Source organism: Rhinatrema bivittatum, chromosome 13 (assembly GCF_901001135.1).
Source record: "Rhinatrema bivittatum chromosome 13, aRhiBiv1.1, whole genome shotgun sequence".
In the NCBI taxonomy this organism is placed as follows: Eukaryota; Metazoa; Chordata; class Amphibia; order Gymnophiona; family Rhinatrematidae; genus Rhinatrema; species Rhinatrema bivittatum.
This window is the reverse complement of record NC_042627.1, coordinates 27,678,604-27,700,608: the sequence shown is the minus strand read 5'-3', so window position 1 is coordinate 27,700,608 and position 22,005 is coordinate 27,678,604. Positions and strand designations below refer to the sequence as shown.

General features: G+C 41.2%; 1 protein-coding gene across 17 annotated transcripts in view; it reads left to right on the top strand.

The window, feature by feature from the left end:
• Positions 1–22,005, top strand: part of TPM1 (tropomyosin 1) — a 60,454-nt gene that overhangs the window by 33,387 nt on the left and 5,062 nt on the right. For 7 of the 17 annotated variants that reach the window (XM_029575456.1, XM_029575461.1, XM_029575452.1 and 4 more), the window contains 2 exons: positions 438–500; positions 2,118–2,187. In XM_029575456.1, coding sequence (XP_029431316.1) covers positions 438–500; positions 2,118–2,187 — 133 coding nt within the window. Of the gene's footprint in view, positions 1–437; positions 501–2,117; positions 2,188–3,252; positions 3,336–4,916; positions 5,498–22,005 lie in introns of those variants that run through there. The other 10 variants (XM_029575448.1, XM_029575450.1, XM_029575447.1 and 7 more) reach the window with 3 other exon arrangements.

Genomic DNA, 22,005 nt, shown 5'->3' with positions numbered 1-22,005 from the left:
ATGAGGCTGAGCTCAGGGACCATGCGTAATATAAACCAGGGATGCTCAAACTGGTTTGTGGGTGTGGGGGCAGTCAGGATTTCTCTAATGAACATGCATGAGATTTATTTACATGCACTTACCTAGGTATGCACATTTTTCTCATACATATGTTTTGGGATATCCTAAAAACCCGGGGGGGGGGGGGGTGGCGATGCCGGAGGACCACTTTGAGCAGCTCATCTTACTTCATAAAGTGCTCACTTTCTGCCAGGGTTCACTCTTATTTAATTTTTACTTTAGTAAATACTTATTCTAGTAAACTAAAGGAAGCTAGTGACGTTCTTCCTTTCTGAATTAACTAAATTGTACATTTTAAGTCTAGCCCGTGTGTGAATATTCAAAGGTGCAATATCAATCTGTATAGACCTTCCTCTCACAGTGGTGATTTATTACAGTACTCCCAGAAAGAAGACAAGTATGAAGAAGAAATCAAGATTCTCACCGACAAGTTGAAGGAGGTGAGAAGATGGTCTTCTGCACATTAGTGGTTGATGGATGTACAACTTAGCTATTAATACCTTGACAGAAGGTGTATTTAGCCTCCGTTCAATGGAACGGAGAAGCTGATCAAATGGTAAAACGTCTGTATGATGTTGAGGTCTTGTGGTTTTTGTGTTCCCCCCCCCCCCTCCCCCTTTGGTGGAATGGCTAAACCAAGCTGCATCAAGTATTGTGTGGAGGTAGGTCCATTGTGTGGGCAGGAGGGGAGGAGGCCACATCAGATTTTGCAAATTTTTCAAAGTTAGTGGTATGGGACAGACTTGTAAGATTCCTCACAAGCAATGATTGCGGTTTGTGTGTGTGTTCTTACATCTTTTGAATCTGATGGATCTAGCTCGACCTACATCTGTGGAGGCAAGCCCTTGAGGGTCATCCAATCTTTTACTTTCAAAGTTGCTGAATGATTTTGAGAGGTGGTGGAGTTCAGGAGCTGAAGTAAAGTTTGACACTTCTTTTTTTTTTTTTTTTTCAAACAATGCATGGTGGGGAGGGTTGAACCAAGGTGTTATCTATCTGAAACATCATTTTCTACTTTGGGGGGGGGGTTTACTAGTTAATGCAGATTGGAAGTGGCAATGAGAGAGAAATCCCCTGTTAGTCAATTGTTTGGCATTTAGGAATTTTTAATTTTGCTTTGGTTTACAAACCTAATAAGTTCTGTGTTTGAAACCAGATCTTTGTGAGAGTGATTCTTAATATTCCAGTTGGATCGCTTGTAAAAAAAAAAAAAAAAGCTGGGCATTTTTAGTTTAGTTTTCAGAGAGACCACAATGGGGGCAACTTTCTGTAGTCTGCCTAGTTGGAAAATGTGTACTTGTAAGTCATTTTCCAAGGAAAGTGACTCTGGAATTGTGTATGGGGCCATGTACGCTACACCTGCTGTTAATGCAATTAATTGATTGTGGGTAAAATAGCATGCAAGCATAGGTGGGCTCTTCAATGTCTCAAAATACCCCCCCCCCCCCAGGAATGCTGGTTTTTAACCCAGTGTGCATGCTGTGAAAGCCAATGCTTATGTTAGCTGTTCTGAGAGAGCCAATTTTCAGATAAGGGGGGGGTAAAAATACTTATCCAGGCAGAATAATGCCTTTTTTTTTTTTTTTTTTTTAATAGCCCATAACATTTGCAATGTGTATGGGCACTTTTTAAGCTCATGTACATCTTTTTCCTTTTTAAAAACAAATGGCTCTGAAGTGGACCTGCATACTTGATACCTGCTATTTATGTGGGCAACCAAGCAGGGACAAAATAGTGTGGGAGCATTGAGTGCTTGTTTGTTGTTTTTACTACCCACCTAAACATGCCCCCAGAAATGCCTTTTAGTTGGATTAAAAAAAAAAAGTGTGTATTATAGAAACTGTGTGCGCTTCTGGCTAGACAAAGGAGGTGCAGTTTTACCTGGATAAATGGCTTTGAAAGTTGTCATTAGTATGTACAGTACCATGAACTAAAGCTTGACCTGGAATTGGCTGTCAATTTCTAATTCATATTGCTGCATGTTTTGGGTTTTTCTGTCTTTGCACCTGCAGATGTTCTCTTAAAAGCATTTAAAGTAAAAAAAAATCTAATTACAGGCCGAGACCCGTGCTGAGTTTGCTGAGAGAACAGTAGCCAAGCTGGAAAAGTCCATTGATGACTTAGAAGGTATGACTTTATCAGTTTCTCTTATTTCTTGCAGAGTAGTGAATCCAGTTTTACCTTCTGTTCCTGTACTTTTGACATGATTAGTAATCTGATCAGATTTTACTGTTCGCAGGTGATTAGGGTCTAGTGGACAATGTTTTGCTCTTGTATGTTGCTTTTCTCTCATTTCTGGCCTGTTCTTTTCATCTGTGTTTACATGATTCTGTTCACAAGCAGTTACCAAAACGTTCCATATAGCATGTTCATGCTCAGAGGTATATGTGTCTCTAATCCTTTACCATCAAGAGGGTGACGCGTTACTTTTAATGGCCTGAGATAATAAAAGGGTCAGGAAAAGTTTCATGTTTGTCAGTCCAGGTTGGCTCTAGCTGACTAGAGGTAAAACCATTTCATTCCTCTTCTGGCATTCAGCCACTAGAGCGCTGATAAACGGCGGTGCTGAACCTTAACCCTACAGCTCTTTCTGCATTGCCAGGTTAAGCTAAGTGAGAGCTCTGCAGGTGAAGGATTGCAATTTTTTTATTTTTTCTTGTTAGCTATATGTCAGAAGGATGATTTTGGTAAAGTGTATGTAGATTAGTCAGTTGGATTTCAGGATGGCCTTAAATAACCTTTTTAGAAAGAGAAAAGCAAGCCAGTGCTTGGCATTAACTTGTTGAGAAGTCCGTACCTGTTTGGAGTAGTCTGAAGAATAATCTTGAATGGCCTTTACTTATTTGTCCCTTGCCTGCAATTAGTGGGACCTCTACAAACATGTTATCAACAGTAGGGGACTAACTGAGGCAACAGAATTTTTTTTTTCTTAAATCTTTAAATGCTTTCTTTTCATATTGGCCTGTTTTCATGGGCATGGAAAACTGTTATTGGTTTTTTTTTTCTTCCCCCATGTCATTAAATGCCTTGCATTTCTAATTTTCCTTTTCTGTCTTGATTTGGTTTTGATTTTATTTTCACTTTATGCTGGCTGAATACCACACCACTTCCTTCTGTCACTTTCTGCTGCAAAACCACCTTTATGCCATCGCCTGTTCCCTCCTCCTCCTGCACCTTCCTCTTCATCAACAGACGAGTTGTATTCTCAGAAACTGAAGTACAAAGCAATCAGCGAGGAGCTGGACCACGCTCTCAATGACATGACTTCAATGTAAATGTTTCCCTGCCATGTGCCTGCTTGCTGCTGTACTCTCATACTTTAATAAACTCACTTCTACCCCACCCCTTTTTTTCCCCCCCTATTTCATCTCCATTAATCTGCTGCCTGGTCTTCTCTATTTAATGCTTCTAATTTTTCCTGATAATTACACCCCCTTGCCATTTTGGTTCACTTCTGTTTGGGCCATCATAAGTGCTCTTCTGAATAAGACCTATGCTAGGTACTATGTAGAGAACTGATTATTTTATCTGCTGTGGCAAAACTAATTGGCACAAGGACAAAGATAAGCAAAGTTCTCAAGCAGACAAACTAAGCTTCATCGAAATAGCAGTACAGTAAAAGATTGGGATAGCTGGAAGTAGCAGAGTTATTGGAAGGAGAAAGTATAATTTGTAACACCAGGCAAAATGCAATTTTGCTTTTATAAAAATTGTATTTACAAAAGCAAAAAAGAGGAAAATGCAAATGAGGCACAGGATGATCTGGTGTTATACAGCGATAGCATTTTGTTAATTTAATGAGTATAGAGGTGCTTGATAACATTTTGCATTTTCTTTCTTAGTGTTAAGATACTCAACAGAAGTAAACTATGCTTTAACTTTTTAATCTTACCCAAACTGACTACTCACAATCACACTAATTCTTCTATAATGGATTCAGAATCCTAGAAAACATCTGGCTCTCTCCAAAAATGTTTTTTTTAAAAAGATTATGATTATCTACACCAAGTTTTGCATTGGAACTTTTTGTAATCTTGAGTTTGGCTCGAGCCAGTGATGTGTATTGCATGAAGTGAAGGGTTTTTATTTTGTTTGTTTTTTTAATTAATTGTACTAATCTTCAATGTTCATCTTTTTCTTTCTGTTCTAACTTGTTTCCCCTTTTTTATACTAACCTCTTTCCCTGATGACTGCCTCTTGTGCTGTTGAGTTTGACTTTGATCCCTGGGAGTATTTCTGATCTGTGGTTTATCAGCTTAACATTCTGGTAAACTATTTTTTTTTTCTTATGGCATCTCTCCCGTGATGGAGAGATGGCAGTCACTTCTCAGTGTCTGGTTAATTCATAATACACTAATGCAGGCAAACTACTCAAACTCATGAATGTAGCCTGACAGGGGGAACTGGATGGATAAAATATCGGAACCAATTTTAGGTCTAAAAATTATAACATAACCACACACTTGGAAAACATTATAGAGTTTTATTCATTTTATTTTATGTCTGGGTAGTAATTAATTTGTTGAAAAATAGGTTATAAATTAGCAATTGGAGAATTCAGTTTTACAAAACTAGCTATATATAGACTTTGTAAGCTTTTATTCTCCTACTCTAATGGTAGGGATAAGCACAGTCTTTGAGAAATAGATCCCAGGTGACTTGCTCATACAGCTGCGTGTGTGTGTTGTGTGCATAAATATGGGTAGTGTAGTGTTCCTTTTGCTGTTTCCTGCAGCTGGTATGGTGGTATGTCACACATTTTGGGTTCTGGCATGCTTTTTTCCACTTTCGCTGTTTCCATTTTCTGAATCTTCCATCAGGCAAATACATTGTTTTCTAACTTTATCTTCATGCAGATAAACTGTTTTACTTCACATCTCCAAAGACTTCTCCAACTGCCTGGATTACCACCACCTTTTCTGATCTCTTCAGTGTTTCCTGGGATCTTTGTCCTGTTCTCCCAACTGATCTTAAGTTTGGGGGGGATTTTTTTCTGTTTTTCGCACCCCATCTCAGGCCACAGCCCATAACATACTTTCTATTGTACAGAAACCTACAATGTAAAATAAATTTCCCAATGTACAATCTGTCACCTGTTTGCTATTTCTTTACTTTTCTTATTTTAAAAGGCTGACTTTTTAATAAATCTGCATTTAGTGGTGGTAGAAAATTTTTGTCCTGCTGCTGTCTTTCAAACTCCTCTCACACCTTAATTGTCTCCCTTCATATCTGTCCATCCAGTAAGCCTGCATAAGTGGATAATGGTAGCTGTGGTTTCGTAACATGTTTGTTCTTGGAATTTAGTGACTCCAAGAGAACGTTTAGGGGCAGATTTAAACGCAGCAAAAAGTTTTTTTTTTGTGCCACAAAATGTATTTGTCTCTATTTAATGTGCAGTAAATTTAAGCCTTGAGTAAAACAGTGCATTATTATAAAACTGTGTTGCAAACATTCTTTTACAGGCATTTTAGACCAATCCTTTAAATCTAACCTTTTCTCTAGAGGGAAAAATATAATGGGTATAATAAGTTTACGTTATACACTGCATGCTAGAATGGAGCTGACCTGAGTTAGGCCTGGGGAGGGAGGGAAGACAACTGCAGCTATATTAGCAGACCCTTCTGGCTTCCCATAATATGGGACCAGCCACTATGATTGGCTGGTCCCATATTATGGAACACTATGCCCCTCGATCTAGGACTCCAGAGAAATTATAAACTTTTTAAAATAAACCTCAAAACCTGACTTTTCAAACAAGCCTTTTACAAAGAGAACGGCACAAGCAAATAAATAAGGAAAAGCAGGCATAGGGCACCCAGAACATAATCTTCAGATACCACCTGGAAATTATTTTTTACCCCTCAGATAATTGTAATCAATAATCCGAAATGTTGAAAATCAACGCATATGCTCTCATGTGAATTTCATCAATGAAAATTCCATGTCGTAAACCATATAGTACTTAATGTTTGTTACCGGATACTATTGGCACCCTTTCTGTAAAGTACGATCTATTCTTTACTATACGTGCCCTATTGTAAACTGTTATGATGGTAAATAACTTAATGACGGTATAGAAAAACTTTAAAATAAATAAATTAAGGGTACTGCTTGGAGGAGACACACCTCCAGCAATAGTACATGATTGGGGAGAAATGGAGGTGTCAAACCACAAAGGCAAATGGCTTTTTTTTTTGGGGGGGGGGGGGGAGGGGAAGATGAATATATATTGCACTAAATGTATGCAGATGTCCTGTAAAGCAGACCTTCAATTTGCCTAAGCATAATAGTCTTAAGGCCTGTAGGTCCTATCTGATCTGTTTTCTGGTTAAAATCCCTTTTTCTGGTGTGCTGCTGCTACACAGTGCAAGTCAGATAAGAGGATGCGTTCTTTCCTGAGATGCAGGATGGCCCTTTTCTTATGTTCACAGATTACCTCCTCCTGATGGCAGGTACAAATTCATGTTTTTGCTGTTTGGGAACTATTTCTTTTCAGCAGCAAACTGAAAGTTACTTCAACAAAGCATTTTGAGCAACTGGAGAAAAGCAACCTGATGGATAAATATTTAGAAACCACTTATCAGTAGAAAACACCCCCACCTCCCAACATCCACCCTCTGGTCCAGCCCTTCTTAAATGCTGGAAGGCTTCATGATGTACCCCATATTGCACTGCAATATCACTACTCTCTTGTTTAACTCCTTTAAGATGCAAAAATACTTGCAAAAGACTTATGCCATCACTTCAAAAGTGAACACATCTATAGCATATCTCTGGTGTATTAATGAAGAGTTAGACTTGTGTAGACGAGGTGTGGGGTGAGGCAAGACAAAATATTATGTGAGAGGCAGGGGATCTGGAGTGTGGAGCCAAGGAATGTGGGGGTGTACACTATTAAAAACCAATGTAAAAACATGGTGAAACACTTGGTTTCATTTCATTTAAAAAAAAAAAATTACAAAAAAAAATGTGACTTTCATTCGAGAGAGTCACTGAAAAAAAAAATGAAGATATGAAATGCCTTCCCCTAAGCCCTCCACTTCTGGACCACATTTATCCCTTTTGCAGGGGTCTCAGATTAAGAAATGGGCAGAAGGAATCCTAAATTGCTCCTGTCCCGCCAGCTCAGATGGAAAATGGCACTGGTGCCATTTTGTTCTATGGCTGTTTAAAAAAAAAAAAAAAAAAAAAAAAGCACTGGCACCATTTTCAACCCAGAGCAGGATCAACACTGAACCACTCCTGCCCCTGTCTTCACTGGAGACTCCCAAGGAAGGGGTTTAAGTGTGCTCCATGTGAGGGGGCCATGGGGAGGGTAAAACGTTTCAGTTTAGCAAATGAACCAAAACCTGAATTTTTTTTTGTTTGTTTTTGTTTCGACCACCTTTCAATTATAAATCAAAGCTGTTTCCTTCACATCCCTAGTGGGTAATTGCCAGGTTCTTGTGGCCTGGTTTTGGCCACTGTTGGAAACAGGATGCTGGGCTTGATGGACCCTTGGTCTGACCCAGCGTGGCAATTTCTTGTGTTCTTACGAGAGTGGAGGGTACAATGCATGATTTATGTATTAGAACTGATTTGTAACCATTCTGTTGGCATATAGCGAGGCAGCAGGATATCAAATCGAAGGAAACTTTAAACAGCTCGCATCTTTTGTAATGTATGAGTAGGACAGATTTGGGGAGCCTGGTAAGTCACCCCACAGCCAGCTGGAGTTTCAGGATGTTCACAATGAGAAATCTGCATGGGGTCTACAATGCATATACAAACACGCCTCATGCATGTTCCCTGTAGATTTCCTGAAAACCTGACACGGGGGGGGGTGCAGGGTTTGTTAGTATCAAAAGCAAAAACTAGCTAGGGCTTTCTGCATTATGGTCTATTGTAATTAATGTGCTTCCAGTGCAGACCCAAAATCCTGACTTTAGCTGAGCTGCTGCTTTTGATGTGGGAACAATTCTAAGAATGTCAGCTATACCAGGGATCTGTTGACGGTTTTCAAGGTTAGATGTATCTGGCTGTGTCTCTCTTGCAGTCCCCTTAAGGCAGGAGTGGGCGGTTTGGTCCTCGAAGGCTACCAATTAGTCAGGTTTTCAGGATATCCCGAATAGATTTGCATGCACACTGCCATCTGTGCATATTCATCTTTTGCATATTCATTGTGGATGTCTAGAAAACTTGACTGGCTAAGTATGTCCTCAGGACCATTTTCCCCATTGCATACATCTTTCCCCTTTTGAATCTTAGACTGGAAAAAAATTGAATGTCTGTTTTTGATAAATACACTGCAATTTATGACTCTTAATCTTTAGGTTGAAATCTGTAAGCCTACAGTATACCACTAAATGAAAATATACTAGATCTTTGTGACACTTCTGCAGTACAAACACTTTTTATAATATACAAACTTAGATATTACTTGTTCATTAGTGATCTAGTACAATTCCTATTTATTACACTCGCCACAAACCACATAAAAACTACTATTTAAGGAAGAAAAGGAGCTTCATTCAGCGCACTTAACTTATTTGTGTCCCCAGTGATGACTGATGACGAGTCTAAAAGTTCACGGTTCAGAAACCAAAAGTTTAAATGTCCTAAAGAGTACTCCGCCGATAAACTCCAAAAATTGTTTGTTTTTTGTTTTTTTTAATATCCTGCACAACATTTGTGCTACGGAGCAAACGAAATTCATAAGCGACTCTCCGAAGCAGCACCCAAATTCCATATAAAGGCCCAACAACCTGTAATAATTTGTGCCTTTATATGGAATTTGGGTGCTGCTTCAGAGACTTGCTTATGAATTTCATTTGCTCCGTAGCACAAATGTTGTGCAGGATATTAAACTCCAAAAATTGTTTGTTTTTTTTATCGGCGGAGTACTCTTTAGGACATTTAAACTTTTGGTTTCTGAACAGTGAACTTTTAGACTCGTCGACGGTCATCACTGGGTACACACATAAATGCTGTGAATGAAGCTCTTTTTCTTCCTTACATACAGGCCGATACAGTAAGGAGCGGTAGGAAGAGCTGCGTTAGTGCCGGGCGCACCCGCATTTGCCGCATGCACAGTCCTGCTCACCTACCGCTCGATACTGTATTTAAATAGCTTGCAAATGCAAGCCACGTCCAAGAAGCGTCAGTGACGCGTTAGGCCCACGCAACCCATTTACTGTATAGGCGCTTAATACAGCGCCTATACAGTATCCTGGATGCGCTGGTACCTGTCATTTCAAATGACATTTGAAATGACAGGCACCAGGAAGTGGATCCCAACTTTAACCTGGGACCTGCGCAGGGGGGGGGGGGGGGCCGCTGCAAGCTGCTTTCGCCGCCGGCTGCCCCCTCCGGAGGACGGCAGAGAAGGGAAGGGGCTGAAAGCAACAAAAAGTAAGTTGGTAACATGTCAAGTCTCTTCGGGAGGAGGGGATTTTAGGTTTTTAGGTTTCCTTTTGGGGGAAAGTTTGCTGTCTACCCTTACCCCTGCCTCTAACGCAGGGGTAGGAGTAGGTGGTAAATTAGCAGGTTAAACGCGCAGCAAAACGGCAGGGCAAAAAAGCGATAGTCGGGGCGCGCGTTACTGTATGGGAGGGAATAGCTAATTCGATCGTTTACATGTAATATACATGCCGCGGGCGGAAGGGGTTACCCGGTGATTTAATGAGGCGGTAAGAGTAGGTTAAAGGGGATAGTGTATCGCGGGTTGGACTAACGCGGCCGAAAAGTGAGTAGAAAGCGGGTTAGGAGCAGGGTAACCGCGGTCGCACTTTACTGTATTGACCTGATAGTAGTTTTGATGTGGTTTGTGGCGAGTGTAATACATAGGAATTGTACTAGATCACTAATGAACAAGTAATATCTAACTTTGTATATTATAAAAAGCGTTTGTATTGCAGAAGTGTCAAAGATCTGGCATATTTTCATTGTTGGTGGTATACTGTTTGGTATTTGTCAATAGGTGTGTCCTACATAGAACAGTAGGGGTGACAGAGTGGTTTTCTTGCTAGTGAAATCTATAAGCAACAGATGCACATGGTAAGATAACCATAGTAACTTCAGCATAATATATATGGTCTTGTATCTAAAGAATTGTAACACCAAAAGATTCCGCAATCTGGTTTCAAAGGCCAGGCTATTAAAGAGCACTTAAGAATATTTCTGTATAAACTAATGTAATATTGCAATAGTGGGAATAAAGGGTTTCTGACCTTACGTGCAGTTCTGTACTCCTAGTGGGTACCAGTGCATCTACAGTACCTAGAACTGCATTCCTGTCATGATGCAGAAAATCTAAGTTTGCACTATTGCAATACCATGCAGAAGTGTTTATTTTTAAAACCAGGAACTCTTCCAGAATCACAATGTCTCTTACTGTTACATCAATATCCTTAAGAGTAGCAGGTTTTTCTTGTTTGCATTTTTTTTAATGCAACTTTAAAAAATGTTTTCTTGGCACCATAGTTGATTTGATAAGGCTATAGTGCATCATTGGAAATTGTTAAAAAATGCTTTGCCATTGGCTGATACCTTATGATAAATGGCAGGATTTCAGTACATGGTTACATCATGCTGTCTGATACATTGCAATTTTTTTTCAATTTTTAAAATATAATATTTAATTGTTAAATAGAGAATAAAGTTTGATTTAAAAACTGGAACTATTTCATGTAATAATCTTTAATCTACCAGCCTTCAGACTGTTTGTCCAATTGAAGCTAAACATACAATTGTGGAGAGATTTAGATCACTAACTGTGAAGAGGACAGAAACTTGGGATAGTTGAACAGGGGGGTGTGATCTTTAGTACATCAGAAAGGAAGACCAGGGAGTGGCAGCAGCTCAGCTCCCACTTCATCCCCTGACTTTATTAAGTTTATTCAACTGTGGACTGTTTGAAATGCCTCTGAAATGGCTTAGGAGTTTCCCAAAAGATCAATTGCCAAGTTTGGGCTGAAAAGCTTGCAAAAAAACAAAACAAAGGGTAAGTGATGGATCGATTACTCTGGCCAGATGCATGTTTCTCAGCAAAGATTCTTCCTCAAATAGAGAGGAAAGGAACACCTAATCTGCATATTAAATCTGTGGAAAGGATTACAAGGTTCTTGTAAAACTTCTCAGGTTAGAATTAATGGGGTACATTTTAAAAGACAGCGTGCGCATACTTTTGTTTGCGCATCAGGCGCGAACAAAAGTACGCTGGATTTTTTAAGATACGCGCGTATCTTATAAAAGCCGGGGTCGGCGCGCGCAAGGGGGTGCACATTTGTGCAACTTGCGCGTGCTGCCCGTTCCCTCCGAGGCCGCTCCGAAATCGGAGCGGCCTCGGAGGGAACTTTTCTTCCACCCTCCCGGCCCTATCTAGCCCCCCCCCCCCCCTTTATCTGAAAAATTACTACTGCCTCCGGGCAGTAGTAATTTACGCGCGCCGGTGCGGCAGGCCCCGACACAGGCCCCGCCCCCGACCACCCCTGTTTGCAAGCCCCTGGACTTACGCACGTCCCGGGGCTTGCGCGACCTATGCAAAATAGGCTCGGCGCGCGCAGGGGGGGTTTAAAAGGATTACGCGCGTACCTTATGTGCATAACCCTTTTAAAATCCGGCCCAATACTTTTAATGACCTTAGAGAATAGTTGTGGAGAAGGTAGGCACAGTTGGTTTCTTCTGTATGGAAAGAGGAGGAAAAATTGCTCTAGATTTTGAGAGTTTGTGACTTGGAGGATTTGCTTACTAACTATGGCTGCAAGATCGACATGTTATAGGAAAATGTAAAGCCTTTGATAAGAAACGGGACAATCTCAAATCAAAATCATAGGAATAATATTTGCATTCTGGGCCTGCCAGATCTGGTGGAAGGTTCACACCCTACCAATTTTGTGGCAAGATGGCAGCTTGGAGTTTCTGGACCTGGAAGTAAAAAGAAACCAAAATCGGGGTTGATGGCACCCATAGAACCCTAGCCCCACTACATAACAGGCCATGGGTGATTACTGTGCGCCTTCATAAGTTCTCGGACAAGCAAAATATCATGGACATTGCACAGCAGAAAGGAGATTTATTGTATTAGTGGAAGAAGATTTTTATCTTCTAGGACTTTACTAAGTATATACAAAAACCAGGAATAAGGACACACTGAAGTTAAATGGCAATAGGTCAGAAAGGTGTCTCGTACATGATGGTTTACTGAGCTAAGTTAAGGGTCATTCATAAAGGAAAGGTAATCATATTCAACACTCCTGAAGAAGTGGTCAGTTTTAGCAAAGAAAATGCTGCTGGAGTTAATATTGGCCATTAAATTATGATTAGTCTGGTTCTTAACTTTGGGATCAGGCGGGAGAAGTGGTAACTAACAGCTTGTGTGTCTTTGGCTGCAGTGCCATTGCTTGTAACTTTTTTTTTTTTTTTTAAATGGTACACCCTTCAGCTGATTATTTTTCTTTGTAAGGCAGCTTAGGCATCACTGTAAACTAGAATTTATGTGCTATGTTGAACATGGGGACCTTTCCAGCTCAAGGGATGTTCTAGAAGGTGGTGTTTAGGGTGATAGAGGAAGAATTACCTTTCACTAAGGGGTAGATTTTAAAAGCCCTGCGTGCCTGTTTTGCATAGGCCGCCGGCGCGCATAAGTCCCGGGGCTTCGTAAAAGGGGCGGGAGGGGTCAGGGGGCAGTCTGAGGTGGGTCCAGGGGCGTGGCGGTGGTTCGGGAGCGGGCCGGGAGGGCGATCCTGAGTCCCCCGGCACTGCGGCCTGTGCCGGGGGATGGCGAGGCGGCGCGCAAGTTACGCCTGCTTCGAGCAGGCGTAACTTGCACAACAAAGGTGGGGGGGATTTAGGGCTGGGGGGTGGGTTAGATAGGGGAAGGTGGGGGGACGCGGAAGGAAAGTTCCCTCTGAGGCTGCTCCAATTTCGGAGTGGCCTCGGAGGGAACGGAGGCAGGCTGCGCGACTCGGCGCGCGCAAGCTGCCGATTTTTGCGCAGCCTTGCGCGCTCTGACCCCGGATTTTATAAGATATGCGCGGCTACGCACGTATCTTATAAAATCTGGCGTACTTTTTTAAGATCTACCCCTAAGGGGTTTAGGAGTAAAGAATTTCAAGATGCTTCCCCAAGACAACGGAGGAGGAAGAGTTTGACATTAAGGCATGGAGCAGTGAAAGGAAAGTGGGCTGAGGCTCTCTCAAGTCAAGAAGTCTCCAGACTGAGGCTTGGATCTTGACTTGTGTTGCAGAAGATCTGAGAACTTGGGATTTGTCGGAGAAACCAAGGAAGGTTTCCAAGGAGCTAGGGCAGGGCTTCCCAAGCCTGTCCTGAGAACCCCACAGCCAGTTGGGGTTTCGGGATATTCACAATGAATTTGCATGAGAGAGATTTCCATTTACTGAGTCTCAATGACCTGCAAATTCTCATGCATATCCTGAAAACCCATGCATATCCTGAAAACCCATGCATATCCTGAAAACCCAAGGAAGCTCTGAGATAGGGGGATCCCTTGGCCAGCTGGGATATCTCTTCTGTCTTGAAACCCATAGCTTGGGTTAGACTTGTGATTGGAAGTGAGAAGTTGAATTCTGGACTTAGTAAGGTGCCCCATAAATGGTTTTATCCTCTCCTCTAAAAAATTTTTTTTATGCTCTCTGCGCAGTTATTATGAAGTCATCATCAAGTTATATTTGCAATGTTCTTCTCAGTCTGAATTATTCCCCCTCCAAGTTTATTGTACCCTGTTTCAATGTATTTCTGTTCTAGTTCCATATAAACCGATTTGATGATCACACGAATACCGGTCTATAAAAGCTTTTAAATAAAGGGTTTTTCCTCCCATCTTTTGCTTCTTCTAACTGGACTTTGATTTTTGGATTGTTAAACTGTCTCTCTTTGGAACAGTATTTGGCGTGTGGACTGTGTGTTTGATGGGTTTGACTCCTCTTGGGCCACATAGCTATTTTTGTGCTATTACCGGTCTGAAAGAATCCTGGTTCTGGGACTGCAAATAGGATTTTACCACTTATGAAGTTAAGGGGGGGGGGGAGGGGATACTTTATTTATGCAAGAACTGACACTTTTTTTTTTTTTTTTCCCTCCACATTGGCCTTTTGGGTTGTGACACAGACAGTACATTTCCTTTCTGGATGTTTTTCTACTCTTGCTAAATGTGAATTAAGTTTATTGGACTAATGTTTTTTTTTTCTTTCTTGACTCTTACTACGTTACGTCCACTCTTTACAGTTTTAAGACACAGCAGTATTGCACTTTTTTAGCACAGGGAGGTGCTTTAAGTTATCTTGGATCAGATTTTTTTTTCCTTGTTTTTTGCAAGCTGAGACTGGAAGTTTACCCTGCTCTAAGCAATAGGGTGTGGTGATTCTATAGTGCACTTGCCTAAATGAGGGGAAGGAACTGTTCCTGTGAGGGGATTTATTCTTCTGGGTAACTTGCTTTTATGGGGTTGGTTGGAAATCATTGGATTAGGGGTAGATGATTTGGGATTGTGCTTTAAAGACACAAGCATTTGGAAGAAATCTTATTATTGCAGAGGGCTGCAAGGGGTTTTATTTTAAGGGAAGGTCTGGGCATGATCTGTTATCTGCATTTAACTTCAAATTTGTTTTTGGAAAGGAATAGTTTGATTTATTTTTTTTTTTTTTTTTTTTGTGGAATTCAAATTAAAAGCACAAAACCCCCATTTAGATACAGTACTACATGTTCAATAATTTGTCTTAAGCTTTTACTGTATTGCTCTGCAAAGTTTGCTTAACCAAGTTTGGTGTACATTTTGATAACATTTGTCTTAGTCCTTATCAGATCTTGCTAGATGAAAGGTGTTATGGGTTCAGAAGTCAGTGTCCTGGAAAGTAAGTGGTATTTCTAACCCAATCAAGGTCTCAAACTTTACAATTCCTTAAAAGGCAATTTACTCAGTCATCATTCCTATAAAACTTGCACATCCAGAGTGGAGTATGACAAGATAAACAGAATAAGTGGGCGCTGTATTTTCTGCATTGTACTTTGTACTCCACTTCAGACATTTGGAAGAGGAGCAGATAAAACTTTCTTTTGTATAAAGTATGTACTCTGCTTCACAAGGCTCTTCCCTGAATTTTCTTATCTTGTTTGGGAAAACCTTAGTTTTGTGAATTGTTTTTATGGCCCTAATTCCAGTCATGGGGGGGTGGGCTTTTTTTAGATCTTTTTTTTTTTTTTGGTGTTAAACACCTCCTCCTCTTCAGCAATAAGGGCTGGTTTGGAATATCTGTATGAACCCTAAGGTTCACGAATCACAGTTGCCATTGGTTCATTCTGTTACTGGAAAGTTTACTGACTGGGATCCAAATTTTCCATCTTTCTGGATGTATGGAGAGAAGAATAACCTACAGTTGAGAGTACACTTGTTCACCAAATCATAGTATTAAAAGTAAGATTATTTCCTATGTAGTCATGCCTTGATATCCAAGGTCAAAGCTTGTGGTATCCTGGTTTGCTATCTTTCTGATCATCTCCCAATCACAGTACTATATCCTTTCTTGGTCTGAGTGGACTGAGGAACAGGTGGAAACTGAAAATCCTGAATTTTTTTTTTTTTATTCAATTAGAGAAGATCTAGAGGATTCCAGCCTCACCATCCTGTGGCAGAATAATAACCCCTTACTTAGAACTGCTTTCCAAAAGTTTCCTACGTGGGTGTATAAAAGCCTTTTACAGTCACCTCAACAAAAAAAAGATACCAAGAACATGGGGGTCCTTTGTTTCCAGTTTAAAACTATTTCTTTTTTCACCCATAAATTCCCCGAATCTTTCCAATCTGTTTAAACCAATATTCGCCCTTATTTTAGGAAGATTAAAAAGCTGCTCCAGTTACAGATGCAGCTTTTTAAAGGCCTCCAGTGTGGGCCAAAGTGCCTGCTGCTCCGAGCGCTGCCCGTGCCATGCTTAAAGTCCCTCTTCTCATACCCTAAGCAGCCAAAGTGCCTGCTGTCTGTCTGCTATTACAGAGCAGGTCCTGTGCACTTCCTGGCAGGCTCCCTGTCCCTGTGCAAAAAAAAAAAATAGAAGTGCAATGCTGCAGAGCATAGGAATGTCAGGAAGCTGCTGCTGGAGGAGAGAGGAGAAGCCTGGAGCCTGGTAAGGACAAACGCTATTACAGAGGAGGGGAGAAAGAGGGGCATGCTAGGCAGGGGATAGGGGTAGAGAGGGTTGCTGGTGAAGAGGGATAATCTGCTTAATGTTCTATTGTCCTGGCTTCTAACCGTCTAAACTCAAATATTTACCTGGAAAAGTAATGAGTCACTTTTTTTTTTTAACTGATTTTCTTCTGTGTTTTGTTCTCGTCATAATAAACCCTGATAAATTCCTGGGGAAAATTAAAGAACAATAAAACAAAAATGAAAGTGCCTACTCATACGCCAACTAGAAGTCCAACATAAACAAAATGGTTTGACTAAAACAGAGCTTTTACACTGGCTAGGGATGAGCTTAACTCTCAGATGTGACCACATTGAGAAATCAATGAGATCCGCCAGAGAAATAACCCTGGTTCTCTGCTAGCGAGCTATTAAACTGCATCCCATCAGCACCACTATTATTGGTGCCATGAAAACAAGGGCTCCAAGTAATATTTTCTCTCAGAAACAGCAAATATTTTTCAGAAATGTTATAAATCTGTATATGCTGAACCTCAAGGGCAGGGCACTAATTCTGAAATTGAAAAACATCTTGATTTCCTTGTGTTTACCTGCTTTACTGCAAGAAGCTAGAGGAAGGTAGTGGCTCCTAAAAATGAACTAAAGGGTCTTCAAGCAATTAAGAATTTAACTTCCAGGAAAAGCTCCAGGTCTGACGAACATCAGTTGGATTTTTATAAACATTTTCAAGTTGCCCCCCTTCTACGAGGACTATTTAATTTTATGGGCATGGAATTTGCTAGAAGCATTTAATTCTTATGTATGTATATGTATTTTTATTTATTTAAAGACTTTTTTATATACCGGTATTAGTAGGAGACATCATACCGGTTCACATTTGAACAGTAAGGCTTGGAAAGTACATGTGAACTGGGAGGGGGATAACAAGGTGCAGTGTACAAATATAGATTAAACAAACAAAACATCGAAATCCTTAACATAAGTAATGTAGACTCATGTATATGAGTATGTGTGTGTGTGTGTGTATATATATATATATATATGTACTGCAGTGCGTATAGACCCATTTCTCATCAGCACAATGTCCAGAAACTTGCAAAGATATGCCAACTTAGGCTTGAACTCCTCATGCCCATCTTGATAGGCAGACCGTCTGTTAAAGGCACAAGAAGGAAGAAGTATAGTTTTGTCATCCGTTGCATTTGACAGTTTCCTGAATCTGTGTTGTCCATACTTAAATACTTGGGTGTACCCAACAAATTCCTTCTGTATTTAGGGTATTGTATACAAATGCCAGGGCATGGATTTTTGTTAATGGTTGGCATTCTCAATGTTTTGATATCCAAAGAGGAGTACAACAGGGATGTCCTCTTTCCTATTAGTTATTTAATCTTTCCTGAGAACTTCTAGCACCCGAGATTAGAGACGCGGCTATTTCTGGGTTCAAATTTGTATCATTAGAAAAAGTAGCCCTATACACTGAGGTCATTCTTTATTATCCTTGCATTATGTTCCCTCCATTACAATCCTCTTGGGTCCTCGGGAGGGGACCTGGATATCCCAGATTTATTCAATCTGGTATGATGGGGAGTACCAGAAGGATCTTCATTGCCTGCCATCCTTTTTTTTTAAAACAACCTCTAGGTTAGTATATATTTATGCAGTGAAAAGGTTTAGTGAATTTCCTTTTATTCTTTTATTAGTAATCTGAGGATTATTATAACAGTGATCTGTAGAAAATAACTTTTTTATATGGCTAAGAGCCTTGACTTTTTTTCTTTGGTGCAACACTTACCTATTTTAGGAGACTGTTCATTAAAATTTGCCATTGAGGCTTGTAACCTAGGGGTCATACTGGACTCTAATTTGCTATTAATCATTCATGTAAAAAGGGTAGCTAAGATTCCTTTTTATACATTACTTTTATTAAGACTTACATTTTCTCTTTATTTTATTTATTTATTTATTTATGAACTTTTAATATACTGACATTCGAAGAGCACATCATGCCGGTTTACAGTTAACTCAAAAGAGAGGAAAATTACATTGAACGGGGAGGAGGGGAGCAGGCAATAAAAGGGGAAGAAGAATGGAACGGGAGCGAGAGACTAAGGGAGAGAAAAATGAATGAAGTTAAGAGGATAGAGTGGAGAGGAACCAAAATAACTAAAATAGCTTAAAGTTAACATCATGGAGGAGTACATAATAGAACTGGATTAGCCATATACATAAATATAATCGGGCCGATACAGTAAGGACGCATAAGAAACAGTGCGGCAGTGCTGGGGGCCCGCTCCTTTGCCGCGCTCATATTTTGGTTCACATACCGCTCTATTCAGTATTCAAATTAGACGCAAATCCAAGCGGCGTCCAAAGCGCATCAATGAAGCGGTAGGCGCTCGCAATCCATTTTACTGTATAGAGCGATATTCAGCGCCTATACAGTATCCAGGTTGCGCTGGTACCTGTCCTTTGAAATGTCATTCCACCAGGTAAGTGGATGGTTCTTTTCTACAGACCCCACTGCCTTGAGCGCCCAGCCAGACATCCAAGCTGTGACCTTGGACGTCCAGCCAGGCGCTCAAGGCAGCGGTGCCTACAGGTGGGAAGGTCCATGAACCGAAGCCGCGACCTCAGACATCCAAGGTTGCGGCGTCCGTTCATGGACCTTCCCACCTGTATCCGGGCATCCATGATCGGAGGCACCGCTGCCTTGAGCGCCCGGCAGGACGGCCAAGGTCGTGGCTTGGACGTCCGGCCGCTCAAGGCAGCAGATGTCCAAGCCGCTGTAGGCACCGCTGTATGCAGCTGTAGGCACTGCTGCCTTGAGCGCCCGACCTCGGATGCAAAGCCAGGAGTGGGCTGCTGAGCACGTCAAGTGGGGCTCCGTGAGCGTTTGGACATCCTCCCTCCCCCTGCTCCTTGCAAAGGGTGGTAGGATCCGGCAGGGTCCAGAGGAGCCACGCAGACGAGGGTGGGGAGGAGAAATAGTTTCATCAACTCAGACGTGGGATTCAAGCGTGAACTTATGATGAGACGTGAGCGTCCTTGATGCTGCATCCTTCAGTCCTACTCCGCGGCAGCTGATCTGCTTTTCCCCTCTCCCATTATTTTTCAAGGTGAAGGGCCTCCGCTGATTAAGGCTGCCTTGAAAGCCCGACCTCAAACGCCAAGCCGCTTGGACGTCTGAGGTCGCGGCTTCCGTTCATGGACCTTTCCCGCCTATAGGCACCGCTGCCTTGAGCGTCTGGCCGGACGTCCAAGCCGTGACCTTGGACGTCCGGCCGGGCGCTCAAGGCAGTGGACGTCCAAGCTGCTGTAGGCACCGCTGTAGGCAGCGGTAGGCACCGTTGCCTTGAGCGCCCAACCTCTGACGTCCAAGCTGAGGGCTGGCAAGCGAATCCGCTAGTCTCTCTATATTATAAAAGCATTAGGGATGCTGGGCGATCGCGTCAGCATGCTCACGCACCACTACACACACAGGCGGGCCTCGCATTTCTCAACCGCTGTCCGGTACGCTGACTGAACACCACACTAACGCCAGGGACAGGGTAGGCGGTAAATATTCAGGTTAAAGACGCGGTAAATGAGCTGGTTAACAGGGCGATAATTTGGGCGCACGTTACTGTATCTGAGGGAATAGCTAATCCGATCGTTAACATGTCATATACATGTGGCAGGCGGAAAGGGATATGCGTCCTTTTCGGCAAGCGGTAAGGACGCGTAAAAGCCGATACTGAATAGCGGGTATGCCTTGCGCGTCCAAAATGTGCATCCAAAGCGGGTTAAAAACTGGGTAACCACGATCATGCTTTACTGTATTGGCCCGAATGGATGGTGAATTCTGTGAGGCGGGGGGGGAGAGACACTGTCTAGGTTTGGTTTGCATCCGATTTCAGTTTTAGTAGTTCAAGCTAAGATCTAAACTAATTTAGGCTATTTTCTCTGTATGCTGGGTTGCTTACATATCATCTGTTTTGCAGCTTGCCCAAAATGTTGCTGTAAGAATGGTTTGGCTTTTGGTATAGAGGAAGTATTACTCCATACTTAAGAGTTGTACTGGTTACCTATTGTTCAAAGAATCCAGTTTAAGTTGACAATGCTTTATGAATGAGTATTAGATCTAGATTTCTTTTGTTTGAAGGATAAAATAATTTGTTACATGCCTTCTCAAACCCTACATGTTTCCACTTTCTCATGTTTAAGTGAAATGCAATTATTTAAAGCTTTATCTGTAATTGGTCCTGTGCTGTGGAATTCTATTCCATTGGAAATTTGCAGCCAGGCTACCTAAAATTCAGGAAGATGAGCTTTATTATTTGAGTTTTTTCCACATTTTGATTTTATAGTGTCTTATATTGTATCGTGTAGCATTGTTTTTATGTCTGTTGACTGACTCTAATCCACAATGAATCTGAGGGATTTGCGGATTATAAATAATGTTAAATATTTATCTTCAAGGCTGGTGGGAGTGGCAAGGATGGCTCAGCAACGATCCTTCTATGTATTCTTGGTGCAAAATGGGAGTTACAAACTAACCAATACAGTTTGGCTTCTTTCTTTTACCTTCCTGGCACAATCCAATAAGATCAGCAGGAGTAGGTTAATTTTATTTCATTCTCTTAAGATCTGGCAGGACACTAATAAGCTGCTCAAAACATGTTGGTATACTATCTCCCATTTCTTTAACAGAAAACCGTCTGACCTGTCTTTCACTAGATATGAGGAGATAGGAAGACAGAGGCCTAAACTTTCTCAGTCAAATTTGGAGGGTTGACAAATTTTAAATCCTTTGCAGAATTGCTAGCTGAGTTTGCTATCTCAGTCTATACACATTACAATTATGGAGGGATATGTCTAGCACAGGGATAACAGTTTCCTAAGAGGGAGAGATGGATTAAGGCATGTAGCAGGGGAATGAGTATTGCAGATTTATCTTTGTAATGAGTCTCATAATATGAGATTAGCACCACCCTTTATAACTAGATGGAATGCAGATCTTTCTTTGGACCTTGATTCGGAGGATTGGCGCGCCAATATGGTGCTATATCCATTTGTAAAAAAAAAAAAAAAAAAGTAAAGAACTAGTAGGCATAAGTTCTTATACGGGACACATTGGTTTCCATTGTGTTGGAGGGGCTGTGGAATAGAAATACAGAAGATCTCTTCCGCACAGTAACTGAAAAAGTGAAGTCCATCTAGGGACCTATGTCAAAACCAATATAGAGTCCTTAAACTTTCAGATCCTTCAATTCTGCTCTTAAGCATAACACTAATCTTTTCCATAGCAGCTATTTCCGCAAACCCCATTTCCAGCGACCCAGAGAAAGCAAGGATTTCCAGACCAAAAAAAAAAAAAAAAAAGTTATGTAAGCCTGGCTGCATGCAATAAGATATAAAAACTGCTTCACTTTAGATATATATAGTCAGGAGAACCCCATCTTCCTAGCAAACAGATCTGTGCAGAGGGAATGAGGGTGTGGCCCGTGTGGACATCAGAGCAGATTCTTTTTCAGTTACTGTGTGGAAGAGATCTTCTGTATTTCTGTTATCTTATATCGGTTTGATTTTTACTTTGCTTACCTATTTGTGCCATATTTTATTGTTGTGCTGTTTTGAAAAACGGGATAATGAATAGTATGTCAATGCTTCAGTCCTGTGAGCTGTAGTGAAATGTCAAGCAGTGATGGTGCAATGTGTACTTGAAATATTTTTCTCTCCTTTCATGGAACAAGGTGTGACAACTGGAATTTGTGTGGGTTTCCTGAAACGAGCAGATCTTAAAGCAGCAAACCAGAAAATTATAGGT